This window comes from Phasianus colchicus, chromosome 3 (genome assembly GCF_987193195.1).
Source record: "Phasianus colchicus chromosome 3, bPhaCol1.hap1.1, whole genome shotgun sequence".
NCBI lineage: Eukaryota > Metazoa > Chordata > Aves > Galliformes > Phasianidae > Phasianus > Phasianus colchicus.
This window is the reverse complement of record NC_143438.1, coordinates 74,735,868-74,755,110: the sequence shown is the minus strand read 5'-3', so window position 1 is coordinate 74,755,110 and position 19,243 is coordinate 74,735,868. Positions and strand designations below refer to the sequence as shown.

The 19,243-nt window shown below is 41.2% G+C and overlaps 1 protein-coding gene across 4 annotated transcripts in view; it reads right to left on the bottom strand.

Annotated features, from left to right (window-relative positions):
• The window catches only part of GRHL2 (grainyhead like transcription factor 2), a 63,917-nt gene that overhangs the window by 39,315 nt on the left and 5,359 nt on the right, over positions 1-19,243 (bottom strand). For 3 of the 4 annotated variants that reach the window (XM_090137851.1, XM_090137852.1, XM_090137853.1), the window contains exons 2-7: positions 13,503-13,692; positions 10,485-10,552; positions 8,591-8,975; positions 5,540-5,592; positions 3,355-3,508; positions 520-631 (exon numbers count right to left, since the gene is read on the bottom strand). In XM_090137851.1, coding sequence (XP_089993977.1) covers positions 520-631; positions 3,355-3,508; positions 5,540-5,592; positions 8,591-8,975; positions 10,485-10,552; positions 13,503-13,692 — 962 coding nt within the window. The remainder of the gene's footprint in view (positions 1-519; positions 632-3,354; positions 3,509-5,539; positions 5,593-8,590; positions 8,976-10,484; positions 10,553-13,502; positions 13,693-19,243) is intronic. The other variant, XM_090137854.1, reaches the window with a different exon arrangement.

The window sequence follows — 19,243 nt, the reverse complement described above, 5'->3', positions numbered from 1 at the left end:
CTCCAACACTGACAAAGTGGTGGAAGAGTCCTGGGTGCATATTTGCAGTCACCATAATGATGGCATCTTAAGTCTCAGGCCACACAGCAGTGAGGCCCTTGCAGCAACACAGCCCTGAAACATTTACATCTTCTTGGAAGCCTTTCTGTCACATTTGCTAACTTAACTGTTATGTGGGCTGGTACTGGATTGAAGAATGGACCAGTCATAGAGAAGCAAAAGGAAATGCTCCAGCCACTCCTGAGAAGGCACAGACACCAACTTCTCAGCAAAAGGGGGAACACTGTTAAGTACATTTGCAAGTAGAAGCTTTACTCCATGACTGCTGAGGACTGTTCGTCTGCAAGTCTCCTTCCTGCTTCATAGACCATACAGTCTTTCCTAGCAGGGACAAGTCATTGCTAAAAGTTAGGGTGTAACCCACACAGCCATTGCCAACATATTTCACCACATCTCCGTGAAAGGCACCAGAGAATTCCACACTCTGCAGTCTTCTCCAAAACATTCTCTCATACTTACCGATGTCAAGGACCCTCTGCTTTGCTGTGTGCTGCCGGGAATGCCAGTATTTCCAGTACTTCAGCTGCTCGTCTCTGTTTTTATCCTCACTAAAAACAACCATGACCACGCTCTAAGAAAATAAACAGCAGAGGGTGCATTAGTTAATATGTAATTAATAGTCAGAAACACAACAGTTCTAATCACTGCCCTCCCACAGCGCTTGGATTATAAAAGATCACTGGTTTTATTACAGTCCAATACTGCAATTGCATGTAAAATTTCACAACTAAAGAAACGTAGTTTTAAAATAGTGGTTGTGTTTTAATGGAGCTCAGACTTAACTAGGAGTAAAGGTAGGACAATTTCAAAAGGCAGTTTAGTTGTGCATGGAATACTGGTGACAATGCAATGGAGGAACAAAAACTTCAGAGAGAAGTCTCATTTGGTACCTTTTGGGAGTTAAAAGGAGAAGCTTTCTGTGGGTAACATAATTGTTACATAATGTCCTGACAAAAAAAGGTAATAGGTAAGTTCCTGCAACCACCAAAACCTAAAGCAAATTTTATTCCACAAAATATAAGTATTTGAGCATGACTGGTGATAATGTTGATGCTTTTCTTCATCTTCTTCCATGAATGTACAGTTTTAACATGTCCAAATATCCTTCTTAGGAGCAAAACTCTTGCATACATGTACGTAATGACAAACTCAGTGTGAATATTTGCTGGATTTCACTGAGCTTTTCAGTTCAAGTTCTGGATTCCCTTTGTTTAAACTGTGGGGTTCAAGGGAAATAGATTGAAACATTATACAAAACAGCACATGAGAAACAGAAGCTTTTTCAAAAAGCCCTGCTGTAGTCAAGGAAAACAAAAAATACAAAACAATGAAAGAGTGCTCATGCTAGGTAACCTGCAAAGAAAAGAAATAACGGAGAACAAAACAACAAAATCACTTTTACACATCTTCTTTTGTTCCTATTCTTCCTTTAACCCTGAGTCACCAAGCTCATAAAAATAACAACAAGCTGTTCTGTAAGTAAGGAACTGGATCACAATTGATTCATGACCTATGTCCCTATGCACGTTCACCACTGTAACCGTTCATGTGCTCTGTGACCTACAAAAGCTAACTGACATCATTATACATCTTGTCTTATTGCTGAATGGGTAAAAAGCAGCACGTGACATGGATGAGTCTTGAGTTTGCGTATGCATACTGACTGGCCAGCAGGTATGTGCCAGTTGGCCAGCTCACACACTAACCAGAACTGGCAGCTCAGACTGTAAGACTGTAGCTTTTCATCATCAAGGGGAGCGCTATTTTTTTTTTTTCTTCTAGGAACCATATACATTGAACTTGCAGAAGCTTAATACCTTCAAACATCTTGCCCTTCTGTCAGGTTTGGATGAAATTGGCAATAAATTAATCAGTTGCTTGAATGAGCGCCTGGTAAACACAACAGGATTGTGAAAGTTGTGTGTGATTCCATAATCTTCTTTAAACCACATATTTCCTAGAAGAAATCTCTCCTTTACAAAGTCCATCTCTTCTGCTGCTTCAAAACTCATATGTATATGTAGTGAATCAAACTTACAAGGATTGGCTTACAGCCAGATCAGATCCCCAACTCCTTTTTCAGCTATAGAAATGGCAGAGCTGGCACCACAAAGGGTGGATGTCAGAGGCAGAGACTTTTCAGCAGTAGGGAAGTCTTATACCAGATTCAGTCAACAGTGAAACCATCATCAAGCTCATGCCCTTAGGAAACCAGGCCAAAAATTAACTATTGTTCAGGTTTACAAATCACTGCCTCTTGTTATAAAGCGTGTCACTAAACTTCATGTATGACAGAAGCATATGGAACAGGTTGCCCAGAGATGTGGTGGATGTCCCACCCCTGGAGACATTCAAGGTCAGGCTGGATCAGGCACTGAGCAACCTGGTGTAACTGTAGATGTCCCTGTTTATTACAAGGGAGTTGGACAAAATGACCTTTAAAGGTCTCTACTCAAATGATTCTATGATTCTATGATATAGTTTGTTGTCTGCTTCACTGCTCATGTTGATTTTCATTGGTTCCTGTGACTAAAGTCACAACATTTTTAAGGAACATTTATTTGGATGGAAACACTTTTGCAGCCTCATACATATGCAGCCCTTCCAGCTTCAGGGTGAAATTTGCAGGGCATCGACTCTGAGGCTCATAGCTCATTTCAAGGTTATTGAGTTAGGATTTGCTTACTCAAAAACATCACCAGGGAAATGAGGAGGCTTGCTCACTAGGCAGATGTTGCTGAACACCCGGCTTCAGTTTTGTTTTCAGAATCTGAGATGCAAATCATCCATTTTGGCATATTTCTAGGTGGACATCAAGTGAAAGCTCACACTTATACAGTGTAACTATTTAAAAATTGGTGTCATAAAGGATGGCTTCAGTTCTTCACATTTTATCTGAAATACACTGGAGAGCACCGACTGTAGTACACAAGTAAAGATGGACTTACATAGCAAATACGGCAGTTCTCTGATTTTTCTTTTTAATCAGGGAATGATAAGTTCACCAGTGCCAGTAGCAATATTTGTGCTATGATCATTCTGCCAAAATCATACACTAAGGTAGATATATATGCATATATAATTGATTAGCTCCCAACTCATCAATTAACTCTAATACTGAGACTACCAGCAATATCACTCTTCCACCTTTAAATTAGACATAAGAGTACGCTTTTTCTGTCCTGTTCCTCAAAAAAAAAAAAACCAAAAAAAAACACAACTCAAAACCAACCAACCACAACTACATTTATATGAAGAGCTCCATTCCCATCTAGGAAAGAAGTTGGAATATACCCTGACTTTGCTGATCGGATGCCGGAAACATTTGTTGTCACCCGTCTCGCTCAGCGTAATGGCGTAGAACTGTCCTTTGTTTAAGTAGGTCATAGGCCCCTCCCCTTGCTTTTGACGCAGAGATTTGGTAGCTTCTAGTGTATACTGAAAAGTGCTGTTGAAAGGACAGGGAAAGAAACAACAATGAATTCCATATCACTTTCTCCTTTCCTCTTTGTCCCCACACATTACATATTTCATACAGTACATACACGTGGCAAAGGGCTTGGGAAACAAACAAAATGCCTGGAAAATGTCACACAAGTATTGAAAAATGCAGATTTCTTCTTTCGATTTCATCAGGTCTGGCAATTGAGCATAAAACTGTCTGAACTGTAAGTATCTTGGATCAAAGACCTCATTTTTACTTTCTCTGGAAAGAACCAAGAACTATCATAAAGAACAAGGCTGCATATCCCACCAGAAGTATCAAATGCCAAGAGGGAATGAAGCATAATTTACAGTATTAATCAGGAAATCACCTACCTCCACAGACATTTACACTTAGTAGCGCCACAGAAACAGAAATTCAGTAAAAACAGAACAAAACTTGCTGCAAAAGATGCACATGAAGAACGGAAAGTCCAACTGCTATTTTCAAGCACTAGGCAGAGAAACAATACAAAGAGGAGGGGCAGGAGGTCCATTTATTTAAAGAAAATATGCAATTAAGGTTTTACAAGTTTTCTTTTAAAAGTGAATCAGAAGAAAACACCTAGCTTTAGTTCTTTTCACTTTTAGGAGCAAATCTTAAAGCACAAAAAGTTTAAATCTCCATTAACAGTAAACCCCAGACAGGCTGCCCCTGGCCAGTTGTGCAATCTCTGTGTTACTACTTGGGAAATTTCTTCTTGCTGTCAGCTGGCAAACCAGAGCATGCACTATAGCAGGAGTTTACTTCAGCCACTCAAATGGTTAAAATGCTATTCTAAATCTCACCATGGGTTTTAACTAAAGCCCATGTAGTTAAGGACTCTTATATCAAGTATTCAATTACTTTCATATTCATCACTTTCAATCTGAAGCTTTAATGTCTGAGCACCTACAACTACTTTCCTAGGAAAGAAGACTTTTCTTTCCTTAGTGTGTATCTGGACGTTACAGTACAAAGAGGACCTGCATCATAGCAGAAAAGACTGAATGCCTGAGAACTGCAAGGCCAATGCTTTGGGATTTGATTTTATAAACAGCCAGTCTAAGTCTGTAGCACTCTTTGCTACAGATCTGCTTCATATGTACTGCCCACACAACAATTCAGTTCCAAGCACACTGAAGTTAATGATTGTTTTAATATTGCTCAGAAAAAAGATCAGGCTCTAAGAAACCTCTGCTACAGAAGCAATCATGTGCCTACTCAAGGAAAAAAAATAATGTAGGCATGTTCCTGTTTTTTAAAACATGTATAATCTCTCAGATATAAACAGAACTATTCATGAGATTAAAATTAAGCATTGGCTTATAAATGTTACTGATAGCAATCTCTCATAGTTAAGTGACTGTGCAGCATCTGCCCTTTCTGTGCATGCATTTTTTCTGTCCTTAGCAGGAAGGTCAGTTTTCCTTTCAAACTTCAGTTTTTAATTTTTTTTTCCAAAACTTATAAAAACTCTTCGTTTTTTACATGGCTTTAAATGCCTTACTGACTTTATAAGTAAACTTAAAATATAATAACAAGCATTGTAAAAAGACAGAGGGTTTCCCAGAAAACCCACAAGGAGTAACTAAGAAAGTTGGAAGAAAAAAACCAAAAGACAGAAATTTCAAAAGGTCAGTAGAGTTAGTTCAGCCACCTCAGACATCAGAGCTGTGCAACCTGCCATCCTGAAAAGGTGGGGAAGATTTTCCATGACTCAGCTGTCAAAGCCGTGCCCCTTTATCTGGAGAATTCTTCTGAACAGATTTAATCTCATGTAACTTCAGGGGCTCGAGAAAAGTTTCAACCCAAACCAAGGTAACAGGTGAAGATACACACAGGTCAGATTTGAAAACTAACATGCAGAGAAGGGAAGAACAATGCTGATCAGTGTCAAGAGAGGTCTGCAAGTGTCCCAGGGTGACAAAAAGGAGGGTGGGAAATGGACAAGGGAGCACTTCCTTGATAACCCTTATATGATGATGCCAACATATTTCAAAGCTGATGCCATACCTTGTTTGTTCATAAATGTATTCTTCAGCCCCCACTGACACGCTGCGATACTTCTGAAAAATAAAAACAATAATTAGGTATAGTTTGATACAAACAAACAAAAAGTAGAAGCAAAAGCAAAACTGCGTTTACTTCAGAATCCTCCAGAAAAAAAAATCAGTCATTTAAAATTGAAATCCCTAAAAACTGAAGTGAAGACTAAATGGTCTTTACACTAGAATTGATAAAGTTCATTTATACTAAGCTTTTGGAGTTTTTCATAACCAAGAGAAATGCAGCTGAAAAACACTTTCTGCTTTGCTGTAGCCCTTGCTTGCACATTAATCCATTCTAAAACAAACCTGTAAAAACATACCCCATCTCAAAGATAAGCAGACTTTCAGAAGAAATCAGTTTTCCTAAAGACTTCATGGTGTCTTTTGTTTTGTTTTGCTTTATTTAAAATTATGTGTGGCCAGCTGTCCTTAAGGTTTACAAAGAAATGTTGATACAAATTTAGATTGCTGTATGCTATTTTGAGTAGGTGTAGTGATGCAGGCTAAGGCTTTGATCAAGGGCCTGAAGCTGTGAGAAGAGGTGGAGAGAACTGAGGCTACTCAGCCTGGATAAAAGGAGGCTCAGAGGGATCTCATCAGTCTCCTTAAATATCTGAAGAGAGGACGGCAATGAAGACAGTCAGGCTCTGTTCAGAGGTGCCCAATGTCAGGACAGGAGGCAATGGGCACCAACTGGAGCACAGGGGCCACCTCTGAGCACCAGGCAGCACTGCTGTGCTGTGTGATGCTGGAGCACTGGCACAGGTTGCCCAGAAGCTGTGGGATCTCCTCCTTGGGGATGTTCAGAAGCCACCCAGCCGTGGGCCTGGGCCCCCTGCTCTGGGTGCTCCTGCTGGAACAGGGGCGGGCCAGAGGGGTGCAGAGGGCCCTGCCAGCCTCAGCCATCCTGTGGTTCTGTGAAAGTATTTTGCCTTCAATACAATATTTCCTTTGAGCGAAACGCACACTTTACTAGATAAACAAAAACTTTCAGTCAGTCATTACAAAATGAAAACATCTGTCAAAACAAAAATTACATCAGGAGATAGAATTCTCAAAAATGAAGTCTTTTTGTGCAGAGTGATCAAGGATTTATACTCTGCCTTCCTGAACATATGAGCCCATTTGTACTCTACTGTGCGAGTAGTGATTCTCAGTTGCTGATGGATCATTACATTTAATTTCCAGGACTTATTTTGTGATCAATGCTCAGCAATAAAAAACTGTTTTGTTTCCAGAAGCATCACAACAGATATCCAGTATGATAGAAGTGAAGTGCAAAGTTATTATGTATCAGCCAGGAATATTTCCTCAAAATGAGAAGTCAAGGATCCACATGCACTAGCTACTACAAGAAATCTAAACCATGATGAGATAATTACAGTGAAAACTGCCCCATATTAGCACTTAAATTTAAAGCAGCTACAGGGGAGATCTGGCTAAAGCTCAGTCCCCCTGTAAGTTAAGATGGAGGCGTGCATGCCATATTGGAATTCATTCCACCCATTTCAAGCAATCAGGTGTGAGCTGCCTCCTTCTCCACAGGCTGCAGAGAAAGCCCAGATGACAAGTATCGTACTGCTTTAAAAGACATTGTGCAAATAACCAGCAACTTTAAAAAACATTAAACAAAATTTTACTGACACCATAATATCGAGTTTGGGATGCACGGCAAAAGGTATGCTCCCTTTCTGCTCACCACCACTGTGCATGCTTGATATGACAGTGCACAGCAAGGACTGCCTTTTTCCAGCACAACGTCCCCTAACAAATCAGCATAATGGAATTGCTGAGCTGCAATTGCTCCCCTGGAAAGCCATGTGTGCATTATCACCAGACGTCCATAAAGAATGATTAACCAGTAACAAAGAAAAATAGCTGAAATAATGCAATTTGATAATGCAGAACTGTGTTTCTAATCCCAGGTTTGATTTTACTGATTTTTCATTGGCAATCTAAATTCTCCCATTAATTATTCATTTAGTTGACCTAAATGGGTTTCTCTATCTTAAAATGGATGTCACATCCAGATGTCCTCATTCACGATGCTTACGTGGAGACAATTTACTTTTCTAACAGACACGTACACAAACATATAACAAGCCTCTCCAACATTCAAGTAAGACCAAATTACCCTTAATGTGGCTTGTTTCCTATTTTCATTTGTTACTTGTAGCATTTCATAGAGGAGGAGAAGAAAATCTTAGGAGAGTTTTACCACCTAGTACATCTAATTATTCACACAAGCACTGTCAGCCTTAAACCATTTCTACCTTTCTGAAGTTCTGACTTGTTTGGACTATTCTGCTGCAGGCAAAAGCAGCCAGGGGGTACTTACCATACTAAGGCTAGTTTTATAATTACTTTGTCTCAGCAAAACAGTGTAAAATAGTGACAAGCCTTCTCTCTCTTCTCCTCATCATTCCCCTACATATACAAGCATCTTAGTCTTTCCCTGCCTGTTAATCTCTCCATTCCCCTAATCCGACTAGTTTCACCTCCTTGCTGATGTTGCAGAGCAGAGCTTAGTGTAATGGACAGCTTTTGAATAAATTATGTTTATTTAGCAGCAAACAGACATTGCTCATTTGCATTTTCAGAAGAACATCAAGAATTTCCCAGTTACAAAATGGGTGCTATTTCTTACAGTTAGGAAAAGGTCTGAAGGCAGATCTAGTTAATGGACAACTGATCTTCCTTGGGAATGGTATCTATCTTCTACTTGCTACAATATCCTCCAAGACAAAATATCAGTAACTGTAACTCTTCAAGTTTCCACTAAACAACTTAAAAACTGTCTTCTGAAACACCTTATGATTTTCCCCTACAATCAGCACAAACAGATGTCAACACGACAAAGAGGAGAGTTGAATTTGTTAAAACTAACATTACTGTTCTTTCAATGGCCTTTGTGGACAGCTCAAGTCTCCTTATCTTGTTTACAAGCTCAAATCCCTTATCTTGTTTACAGCTTTTTATTGAGTTCTTAGATGCTAATTTGAGATCAAAAACTTACTTCTGTTCCTCCATCTTTGAAGGTGTCACTGTATGTACTGTCAGGAGTACTGCGCTGATCATCTTTGAGATAATTGGTGTGGGGAGCAATGTTGGACACTTCATACGGTTCAAAAATAACCCCTCGGTGCTCCTCATTTTCTCCTCTCGTGTAGTGTGCTTGTGGGGTCATAAAAACAGGGGTGAACTCTTCTGCTTTTATCACAGTCACCGCAGTCCCTGTAATTGGCGTGGAGCTGCCAGACACATTTGTGTTGTACTCCCTCTTGGATGACTCCAATGGGTCTTGGTTCAAGGAAAGGTTAACAGGCACCGTCTTCAGGACTTGCACACGGTTCTCTCCCCCACTCAAATTACTCTGAGCTTCCGTGGAACTGAGACAATTTCTGTGAGACAAAAACAAAAACATTACGAACTGGCCAGATAAAGTAAATCTCCTCCTTAAATAGCTTAATGACCTTAGATGGCAGGGAAGGAGATCTGTGCGCTTTCGACACTGATAAGCCATTGCCATAACAAGTAGTACATTAACAAATCCTAGGCACACGACTGGTGAAGCAGGCGGAGGGATTCCCAACTCTTCAACAGCTTGGGAAAGACGATACACTCGATTTGACTTATAATTGGTAGGACTCGTTATGATCAATTCTGCCTATCTGGGATGACACTTGCCTTGGCTTATAATTTGGATGGGAAGTCAATCTACGAGTGCAACAACCCTTAGGCACAAAAAGGCACAAAGAGTAACACAAGGTATGGACTACTAACAGTAGAAAATTTGCATGTGAAATAGCAGGAACAGCAAAATCCACATGCTGTATGCTCTTTCCAGACACTACTGCTTGTGTGACTCGGATACCAATGCTCTTCTGAAAGAACAAGCACAGGAATCCTATTGTATCAGAGTAGATCAGTAACGAGATCTTGGCTGCAAGGTAACCTCCAGCAGCATTCCCACGTCTCTGCCTGTGGTCACTGTTGAAAACAAACAGATTGTTCACAGGAGTTGCACTGACACAAAATTGTTAACCTATAAACCTTTTAGTAGGTCTAACATTCTGCTTTGTCTTCAACCCAGGAAATGTGCTCTGACATTAGGGTTCCTCTCTCTTCAAGCTTTTCACTTGAGGCCAGTTTTGACAATCACACTCAACTTTGGAGTTTCTCTGGGGTTAGTAGAAGTAAAACTGTTCCACAAAAAATGTTCATTCTGTTCTGAAACAATGGATTTATACTACTACCTATTTTAAAGTTTCACCTAACGCATACTAGTACAGATGCATAGGCTTGTCCAAAATTAGCTACGCTGAGAAATTCTGCATAGCAAAAAATTAGTTATTTCTCATTAAATATACGCTCTCCCTTGTGCACAGATCTAAATTAAAACAGGAATCAGGCAATCAGGTTCCTCTGACTCTACAACTTCCAGCCTGCTGAGGAGGGCTGAAATCTGAGAAGAGTGACAAGAACTTCTCAGGGAATGATTTTAATAGTTACTTTATTTGATTATGAGTAGACACTCAGTTATGTCAAATAAAACTATACACACTGGGTTACTGAAGCCAAGCTACTCAGTTTCTGCCCTAAGAAAATTGAAGGAAAAGCAGTCAATAGCCAACTGTCAATGTAATCTGACTTTACTAATCTCAGCAGCAGTGGAAGAATAAAACACAAGTTATGAAAATTCTCTACTTTGCAAATTGCGTATGTAATAATCCTGTTCTATTTTTTAATAAATTGACAGTAGTAAGAACTAAAGTTTGCTTTCCCGGATAGTCTTCATTCTTGTATCTTTTGGAAGAAAACCAGAGACCTTCAAGCTATCACTGCTCCTTCAGTTCACAACTGATCAACACTGTTAGTATCTGGGTGTATGATTTTGAATAATACTGTACCTTTTATCTTGGTCTTCTTGATTATCATTCACTTTGTTAACAGACAACAGCCTTTTATCTCTGGGAACCTGAGAACAACATCAGGCATGGGGTCAGGTAAATGCAACTGTCAGGTACTTGTAACTTCAGTTAGCTCTACTGTAACAACTAGAAAGACCAAGAGTTGTCTAATACACAGATGCAAGGAGCTGTTTTTCTTTGGGAGACTTACTGGGAACAAGATAATTTTCAAAGAGAAAAAATGTAGAGACTGTGGGGCTTTCTTCTAGTTCTTGGGTAAATAAATCTGGAGCAAAGCTCTTTCCTACATGTCTATCTCTGGAATATCAAACTAGGTGAAAGCAAAGTCAAAATCTAAGCTTACATTCCCAAACACACAGACTTCACTGCTTAACAAATTATGAGAATGAAAAGGGGATGCTTTGGTGAGCACTGTGTGAAGAACACTGTAGCTCAGAGGAAGTTTTCAATTAAACCACAAGAGCCAGCTGTGAGGTCCTCCTGTTACAGAGCAGTCGGAAAGATGCAGAACTTGTACCAGGGGAAGCGTACAAATCCTTCTCTTCACTAGCATGAGAAGAGGTCAGGGCATGCTGGCATGTCATCAGAGAACACTGACTTCTGCTTTGCTGAGTGCAATGGCAGCCATGAGAATAAAGTCAAATCTGGCCCCCAGACAGAGTCAAATCAACACCAAATGGCTTACAGATTCCCACATACTGGTTTTCTGAGGTCAGCATTGAAATGAAATTACCAAGGGCAAAGTTGCTGCCTTAGCTGTGTTTTCCTCTGCTAAACCAGCAATTTTGGAACTAAAACTTCTCATCTATTTTTTCCAAGAGATGGTACAGCCACACCATCACAGCAGTTAATTCATCATTAAAGAGCAAGAACAGACCTAAGGATGGGCTAAAGTCATGCCTGTTATCTTTAAATACTTTATTAAAAGATCAGGAAAACACTTGTATTTAGAGGGAAAAAAACAATATTACAGTGCACTACAGTACCTAAGGTACTGTATCTGCAAGACCACAGCAGAGTCTAGAAGTGCGAGCCAGAGCCTTTCCTCCTCTTAGGGACATCCTCTCTCCCTATCCAGTGTCCTTCTGGTTAACAAACCGCTTTCATGAATTTTAGAAGTGGAATCCAAGCCACAGCTCACACCTGTTTATTCCTATTCACATATTTATCACATATTTATCCCCAAAGAGGGAGTCAGTTTAGATAAAAATCAGTAGAAGAAGAAGGAAAAGGTAGGAAAAAAAAATAGTATATTCTAATAATTCCTATTGACAAGGAAAAGCACTTCAAAAAAACCACCATTACCAGCATTTTAGAATAAACGAACCAGATGATAAATAAGAGCAATTTGAGAGTCTTGTGAATAGGAAATCCTCCTCTACGATTCCACAGTGTGGCACAGAGCTTGAAGCTAGGTTCTAACTTCCTGTTTGAGAGCATCATCAAGAGCAATCCTTTTCTCTCACTTTAAGACAGAAGTGGCAATTACTGAATGCTAGAAATGGCTTTGAGATTAACATAGCTTATTCCATCTGAACCCCCTGGAGCTCTTGCAACTGTCTGGAACTGGGGACAGACATATTTACTGAAACATTGTTTTGGGAAGGGAAAGAGCTGTTCTTGTTTTTATACAAAAAAATCCAGCAGAATAATGAACTGCTAGATTCAAGGGTATAGCTAGGACAGAAGCCAGTACTCCAGATGGTCGTACACATCCTGAATTGTATGAGTCCACATTAACTTCACAGATTCTGGTAATTCTGCCAAGCAGAGAACAGGACCGTTCCTCTTTCTCACCGGGAAAAACCCTTCCCTACTCATTGCAATAGACAAAAGAATGGAACATCTCTCAAAATACAATCAGTAATGAAATAAAACAATGTTTAACACTAATGTTGGCATATGGCATCTTGTTCATAAACTCTCCTCAACACTCGTCTACCAATTGTAGCAGACTGAGAAACCTATTCTCCAAAAGCATTTATGCTAATAAATACTAACAGCAGAGGTTTTTCATTTTCAATATCCATTTCTGCCACCTCTTCATGAATTAAGAGCGGAGCTGGCGTTATTCTGTTGGCTTTCAAAGAAGGTCATCTGTTCACGTCAGACATCAATGGCTTGAGGAGTACAAAGCTAGTTTAAGTGAAAAGCCCAATTCCAGATTTTAGCATTTAGTAGGCATCACAGATTTTGTTTCCAGAGCACAAAGAGGTCAGCCTGGTTTTCAGAGTGACATTTCTGCATTACAGATAGAAGTACCCTGTAGGGTTCTCCTCCAACTTCAGCAGAATCCTTTGGCATAGCCTTATATTATGAAATATATGAAAAAGAAAGTTGGTATCAAAGTGGAAGATAAAGCCCTGGGCTTTAAACCAGATAATAGACTGAAATTATATGTAAATGCCTACCCTGTACATTGAGTCAGCTCTGTGTCCAGCTCCATTTCTGTTCTCCACCTTTCTATTTAGACCGCAAACTTCAAGTGCAAGGGCTAGACCTCACTGTATGTTTGTACACAGCCTACTGCAATCATTGTACAAATAAAAATAACATGGGAAACTGTCAGATGAGAGATACTCCAGCCAAAGAACAAATTAAAACATCTGTGGAATGAAGCATAAAAGCAGACAAACCTACAGATGGACAAGGTCTCCTTTTTTTCCACTTCTAAACTAGTATTGCAAGTATAGGGGCATCAAATAAAGGAGGACTATTCATCCAAGGCTCTTCCAAGGTAAGAGGAAGAATGCAGTACCGTAGAAGAAATCATGCCTGCACATTTGATATGAGAATTCTGATTTCGTTTTTTCTCTCCAGAACTAAATACCTGAGAACAGCCTCAGGGAGGCTTCCTAAAGTGGAAAGGACACTTGACGTAGTATCAGAAATAAAACAACGTGTAGCAAGTTGTGTCTTTGAAAACTGGCTCTTGATGCCCCACAAGAGTGGGCCCCTGCCAATGCAGCAGGGAGGAATACCGATGGTGTTACCTACTTTATAATAGTCATATAATAGGCCAAGGGCAGCAGCGCTGTCCTCATCACCATTTATGCTCATCATGGCCTTGGTAGCTGCTGTTAGGGGATTCTCCAAATACGACTTCCAGGCTTCATCTTCGCTGGTGTAGGCTCGTCTGGTGTTGAATGAAGTGTCATTTGGCACTAAGGCCACAAGTCGCTTGTTACTGCATAGACAGGAAGAATAAAATGGTGATCCAGGAGGGATTACTTTATTCGTAATTCACAAGGCACGTCAAAGAACATCACATAGCTAAATGAAAGTGACATGTTACATCAAGCAAGTGTCTCTGTAATAAACTCGGTGACACAAATATTTAACAATATTAGGTATCTTAAGAACTTAACCCCTGATAATAATGCAAATATATTTTAACAGTTAAGAGTTATTGAGATATTTTAAAACTAATTGTAAAAAAAAAGGAAGTTACAATACAAGAACAATTTTGCATCAATATTTTTGTTAGCTGTACACTTGATTGGGAAAAATGAAATTAACTAAAATCCATTACAGTAAGACACAAATGGAAAAAAAGTAAAATGTATGTAATGCTAGTCTGGTGTTCACCTAAACTGAGCCTGGTTCAGTATTTAATAACAGGGTACACCCTATAACTGAGCTATTTTCTGCTTGTGGAATGCAATTCATCAATAATTTCAGGCAGGTTTTCAATAACAAAGGTATGAGCAAAGGGTCTAGTGGCTGGAACATAATAAGTCAACATATTTGAGCTCAGTTCCCACTTTATCACTCATCAGATGCAGTTACAGATCCATTGTAAATATACAGAAGACCATTAGTAAATGGGATTAGCAATAGAGCAGTTTCCTCCATCCGGAAAGTAGTACAAACTGACCAGTACCAACAAGTCTAATGGGAGAGGTTATTCTGCTGCAGATGTAGCTGGAATTTCCAGTGTAATGAAAACATAAATGAAGATAATTGAATCTGCTTTTGTAAAAATGTTCAATATCTCATGGATTAAAAAAAAAAAAAAAAAAAAAGCAGCATTCCTATTACACAAGATAGCAGAGCAACAGACAGGCGGAGCAATAGCTGAAAGAAGAGGGTGCTTGCTGCACATATAAGAGCATTGCCCAGATCTACGGCTCGAGTTACACAGATCCCAATGAATGAAACTTTTAACAGATTATCCTATACAAATCCAAAAACGGCAAATAAATAATTGAATACACTGTAGCTTTTTATAAGCCATTTCTTGCTATCTTCTACATAGGAACCATTTGGTATCCAGCTTTCCCTTTTTGCTCTCCTGCAGCTATCACAGTGCCAGCTCTGCAGGCCACACCATGGTGGCTGCACAACGCTATGGGAGGGCCATGCAGCGGCTTCTGTTCGCAGGGAGCCCCAGAACCAACAGCCCACTGCCTGACCTCAGCCACGGGAACAGCTGTGGGCTCCACGTGAAGCAGAGCATGACCCCTGGCCTGTGGGGAAGAGGAGGGGGTGGGTGAGATCACTATCTCCATGGTGCAGGAGCACTGGCTACAGGCTTCTTTATTCAGTGAAAAACAAAATAATCTATGTGATACGTGGAGCAGAGTTTTATGAATTCTGGGGGAAGAGAGTACGTCATAGCTGCACAAAATACATGCAGTGATTACAATTCAGATTATATTCTCCTTTCATCTGAAATACCTGGAGTTTTGGAAGCTTCCCTTCTTTCCTGAGGGCCTTTCTTTCTGCCTGACCTTTTGCTGTCTGTTCTAAGGATTTTCACCCTCCCTGTACTCACACATAGATCTATGTTGCCGTGGGTTTGCTAGAGCAAACAAAAACTTAAGTACAAAGTAGGGACCCAGGGAAAGACAGAGAGACCTGCGAGGTCTGCTTTCCTTTTCAATGCATTATTGTTAGCGGCTCAAATCAGATTTGCAGCAGCCCCATTGTTCGTGCCAGGGGTGGCTGAAGGCCCGTCCCCACTCTGGAATAGCCAATTCTCTCTGGCTCGCTGCTCATTTTCCATGCAAGGATTCTCCTTTCCTCAACAAAGCTCCCCTTCAGTTGCAGCACTGGCACTGCACAGCACACAACGTCCAGCTCACACGGAGTGCCTGCAGCTCACCGTCAGCATTGCCTTTGGTTGCACCGAGCTCTATTACCCACACAGCAGTCGTAACTGCTTTACGAACTGCAGGCAGACAGCAGATACCCTTTGGAAGCACCTTCTAACAGCCACACAGCGCTCAGACGCAGAAATGCTGGAGGGGAGGAGCTGCTCCGCACTACCCCAGCTCAGCAAAGCCAATCCTACAGCAATCAGAAGATAGTGCTGTCCCACACAGGTGTCATGGGTGACTGCGTTGGGAAGTGAAGTTACAGGAGCTCCAGAGCAAGCAGCCTGCACGTCAGCAGGCAGGCACCACAAAGCCATGCGTGCAGAGGCCCAAGGCCTCCCAGAGCACATTTTCCCTAAACCCCAGGTTTTCACATTTAAAAACTCAGTAACTCCTCCTCTGACTAGAGAGATGGTCTGCAGCTAATCAACCCACACGCTTGTCGTGTTTACTCTGCAAACAGACTGAAACAAAAGTACTAAGAAAAATAGAAAACTTCCTCTTCCCCCCTTCCCCCCCCCACCTCCAGCTCTAATCAGCTTTGTGGGAGGTTAATGGTCAGACCTAATTATCATGATTTAACATAGTCAATCATTTCAAAGATTGTACGCAAAGCACTCAGCCAAAACAACCGAGCTCGCTGTAAGAAAACTTCTCTATTAATTAAGGTCGTTTGTATGGAGGGAACATTTGCCTGGAGAACCGAGGCTGCAGCATGTGCACGTGTCCCCTCTGCTGTTCCACAGCTCCCGAACCTCCAGGATCGGGTCACCCAGATGTGACAGAGGCACAGCTCCAAGAAGACCAGCCTCCCCCTAACCAAAAGAGCCATACTTTACAATATCCCCTTCAATTGGCTAGAAAGGACAGGAAGTGCAGCAGATACCAGGCACATCAAAGCCTCCCGATGCCTACCAGTGCAAGCCAGGAGCCCGGCCCCAGCCATGCTCTCCCACATCCAGGCCTGCCCACTGCAAGGATACAAGCTAAACAGCCAGAGCGGCACGCCTGTGCACTCTGACACCACACCACATCTACTGTGGAGGTGAAATTTAGTGAGGGAGGAGACCTGGTAGGTGAAAGCCACAAGCTTCCTTTTCAGCTGTCCCATGAGATCCCAGTGAATGCCAAGTGCTTTTCTTGTCTTTTGTTAAACAGCAGTTGGCAGCTATGTATCTAAACGTATAGAATGGCAAGGATGGAGCCATTTCCCAAGGCGTGGGCTAGCGGAGGGGCCAGACTGCCCTGACACTTCAGTATTTATGACTAAGCTTCATACAACCCTTAATTTGCAAAATCCTTTTCTCCAAACTGTTCACTAGCGATGTTCTAGTTTGTATCAGGCTTATAAAACTAAGTTCTGCGAACGTAGCATATAAATAGAGACATCCAAACTTGGGCTCACTTTGTCTCATTGCAGTATCTGGAATCCCACAGCACGAGTTGGAGAGGAACACTGTACAGGACCCAACCATCCTGAGGGCAACACATTAAGGGCTTGGCCTTTCAAGTCCTCGTTCTGATCGGAGATGAGCAACTTTCAACAGCCAGCAGTTGGCACTACAAAATCCTATTACAGATGAAATCTCACACAGCTCAATGCAATTTGTAAATTAACTTAAGATGGAACCATAAAAGTTCATCAGTACACTCAGGAAAAGTGGTAAAAAAAAGGCAGCTTGATGAGCAGCTTGCTTTTTATTGAAAAACAAGGTTTCCTGCCTGCCAGTCTCCTTTCCCTTTTTGATGAACACAAGCTTTCTACTGGATTTGCAAAGTTCACGCATACTCAGTCTCCTTTTTCATAAATTCAATGTACACAGATGCCAGGGGTAGCTGAGAGCAACCCTGAACCCAAGTGCACGGATGGACCCAGATGCAATGTGGAACTGTAGGAACTGTACAACCATCCCACTCTCCCCTACCATATGCTCAGCATTACACATTGTTCCAGACAGCGTTGTGGGGAACAAAATCTCCTATAGATGCCCCCAACTTTTGTCTTATCCAGGAAATTCACCCTTGAAACAGAAAACAGACACATCTTGGGCATTCCTTGGGATCTGACTGCTTGTTTGGACACTGTGTTTGTTCCAAGAACAAACTAAAGAAAAGAAAAAAGAATCAAAGTGCTCTATTACATAGCCCTACAGACTCGTTTATTCCCCCATGTAAGATATGAGGGTTTCCACCACCCATACTTGCAAGGTGCTGAAGGGAGCACGCCACATATGGCACGTGTATGGCAGTAGGGGACTGGGAGGAATCCTGTCTCAGAGATCTGCCTGTTCTGACACATGTGAGATAAGAGCACCAGGTACATGTATGCAGTACCTTCTTCAAACTGTTGCTTTAGGAGCTCACATATGAGCTTTGGTCCACACAGCTGTTATAAAGTACACAAATTGTAATGCCAGTCAAATAACTGGAAAAGGTAAGACAGACTGTTGTGTCCTGGCTCCCAGCCCAGCACATCAAGGTCACAGAATACTTATCATAAATTCATTTTTTTTGGATGATAAGAAAGTGCACAGGGCAACTGTCTACAACATGGAAACCTGGGGGGAATGCAAATTCTATGAGACACAAGCCAGAGAGACTGCTGCGTTGTGGGCAGACATGTACCACACTGCAACCTGGGTTCCTGACCCCTTAATTGTCCAGACCAGAGACCAGGCTGAAGAATGCTGTAACTGGGGGTTTTATGGGATGAAAACCAACCTGCTTCAGCTTTCCTCCTGTACAAAGAGGCAGAGATCTCCAGCAGCACCCATGTGCTGTTGGCTATGACAAAATATGTGGGAACCCACTTCAGCCACATCTAGGAGCTGGAACTCCTCCTTCAGTTTTTACATAACGAAGGAGGGCAGAGCGTGATCATTTACTGGTGTTTCAATGGGCCTGAAGCCCTCTGTAAGATTAGCTTACACTTGCACAACTCTCGAGGCAGCTATGAGGCCACTGCTATAAAGCAGATTCAGAGCAGCTGTTCATATCACGTCTTACAAAGTGTACTTACAAATCCATGGGCACAAATTTGACTATGGTGACCACGTAAAAAAAAGAAAAAAAAAGAAAAAAACATCTAAAAGGCAGATACCCAAGCTGGGTAAGTTAACAAACTTTAGATCACTGATACACACTCCTGCCCGTGCTCATTATAGAAAGATGTGGAAATGAAATGTAGCCCTAGTCCTCCTAGTGCTTGAAAGCATTTGTTTTGAAGAGGTGAGCCCAAATTCACTAATATCTGTATGCTGTTCTGCCTACACGTAGGGTTAAAAAGAAAACTACACATACGCATTTGTCTCACTGCAAGTTTTATTTTAAAAAAGTGTTGACTCCTCAGGATTTATTGCCAAGGTCATAATTAAAACATCAGCAACATCTTTGCTTCAATTAGACAGTTGTTTAAGCTACAAAGGAAGGTAAGTGTTTAACGAACAGAAAAATCCCAGCCCACGTCTCTTGGTATTTCATCTTCCACAGCCAGCAATCACATCCTCCCCAGAAGCATGAACAGGTCTCCAAAATGCACTGCACTCAATCCAGAGGGGTTGTTATCAATACAAAGATGATTGGGATGAAGGAGAACCAAACTAAGGAGACCATCTGCAGCCCAGAAGACACAACATTGGC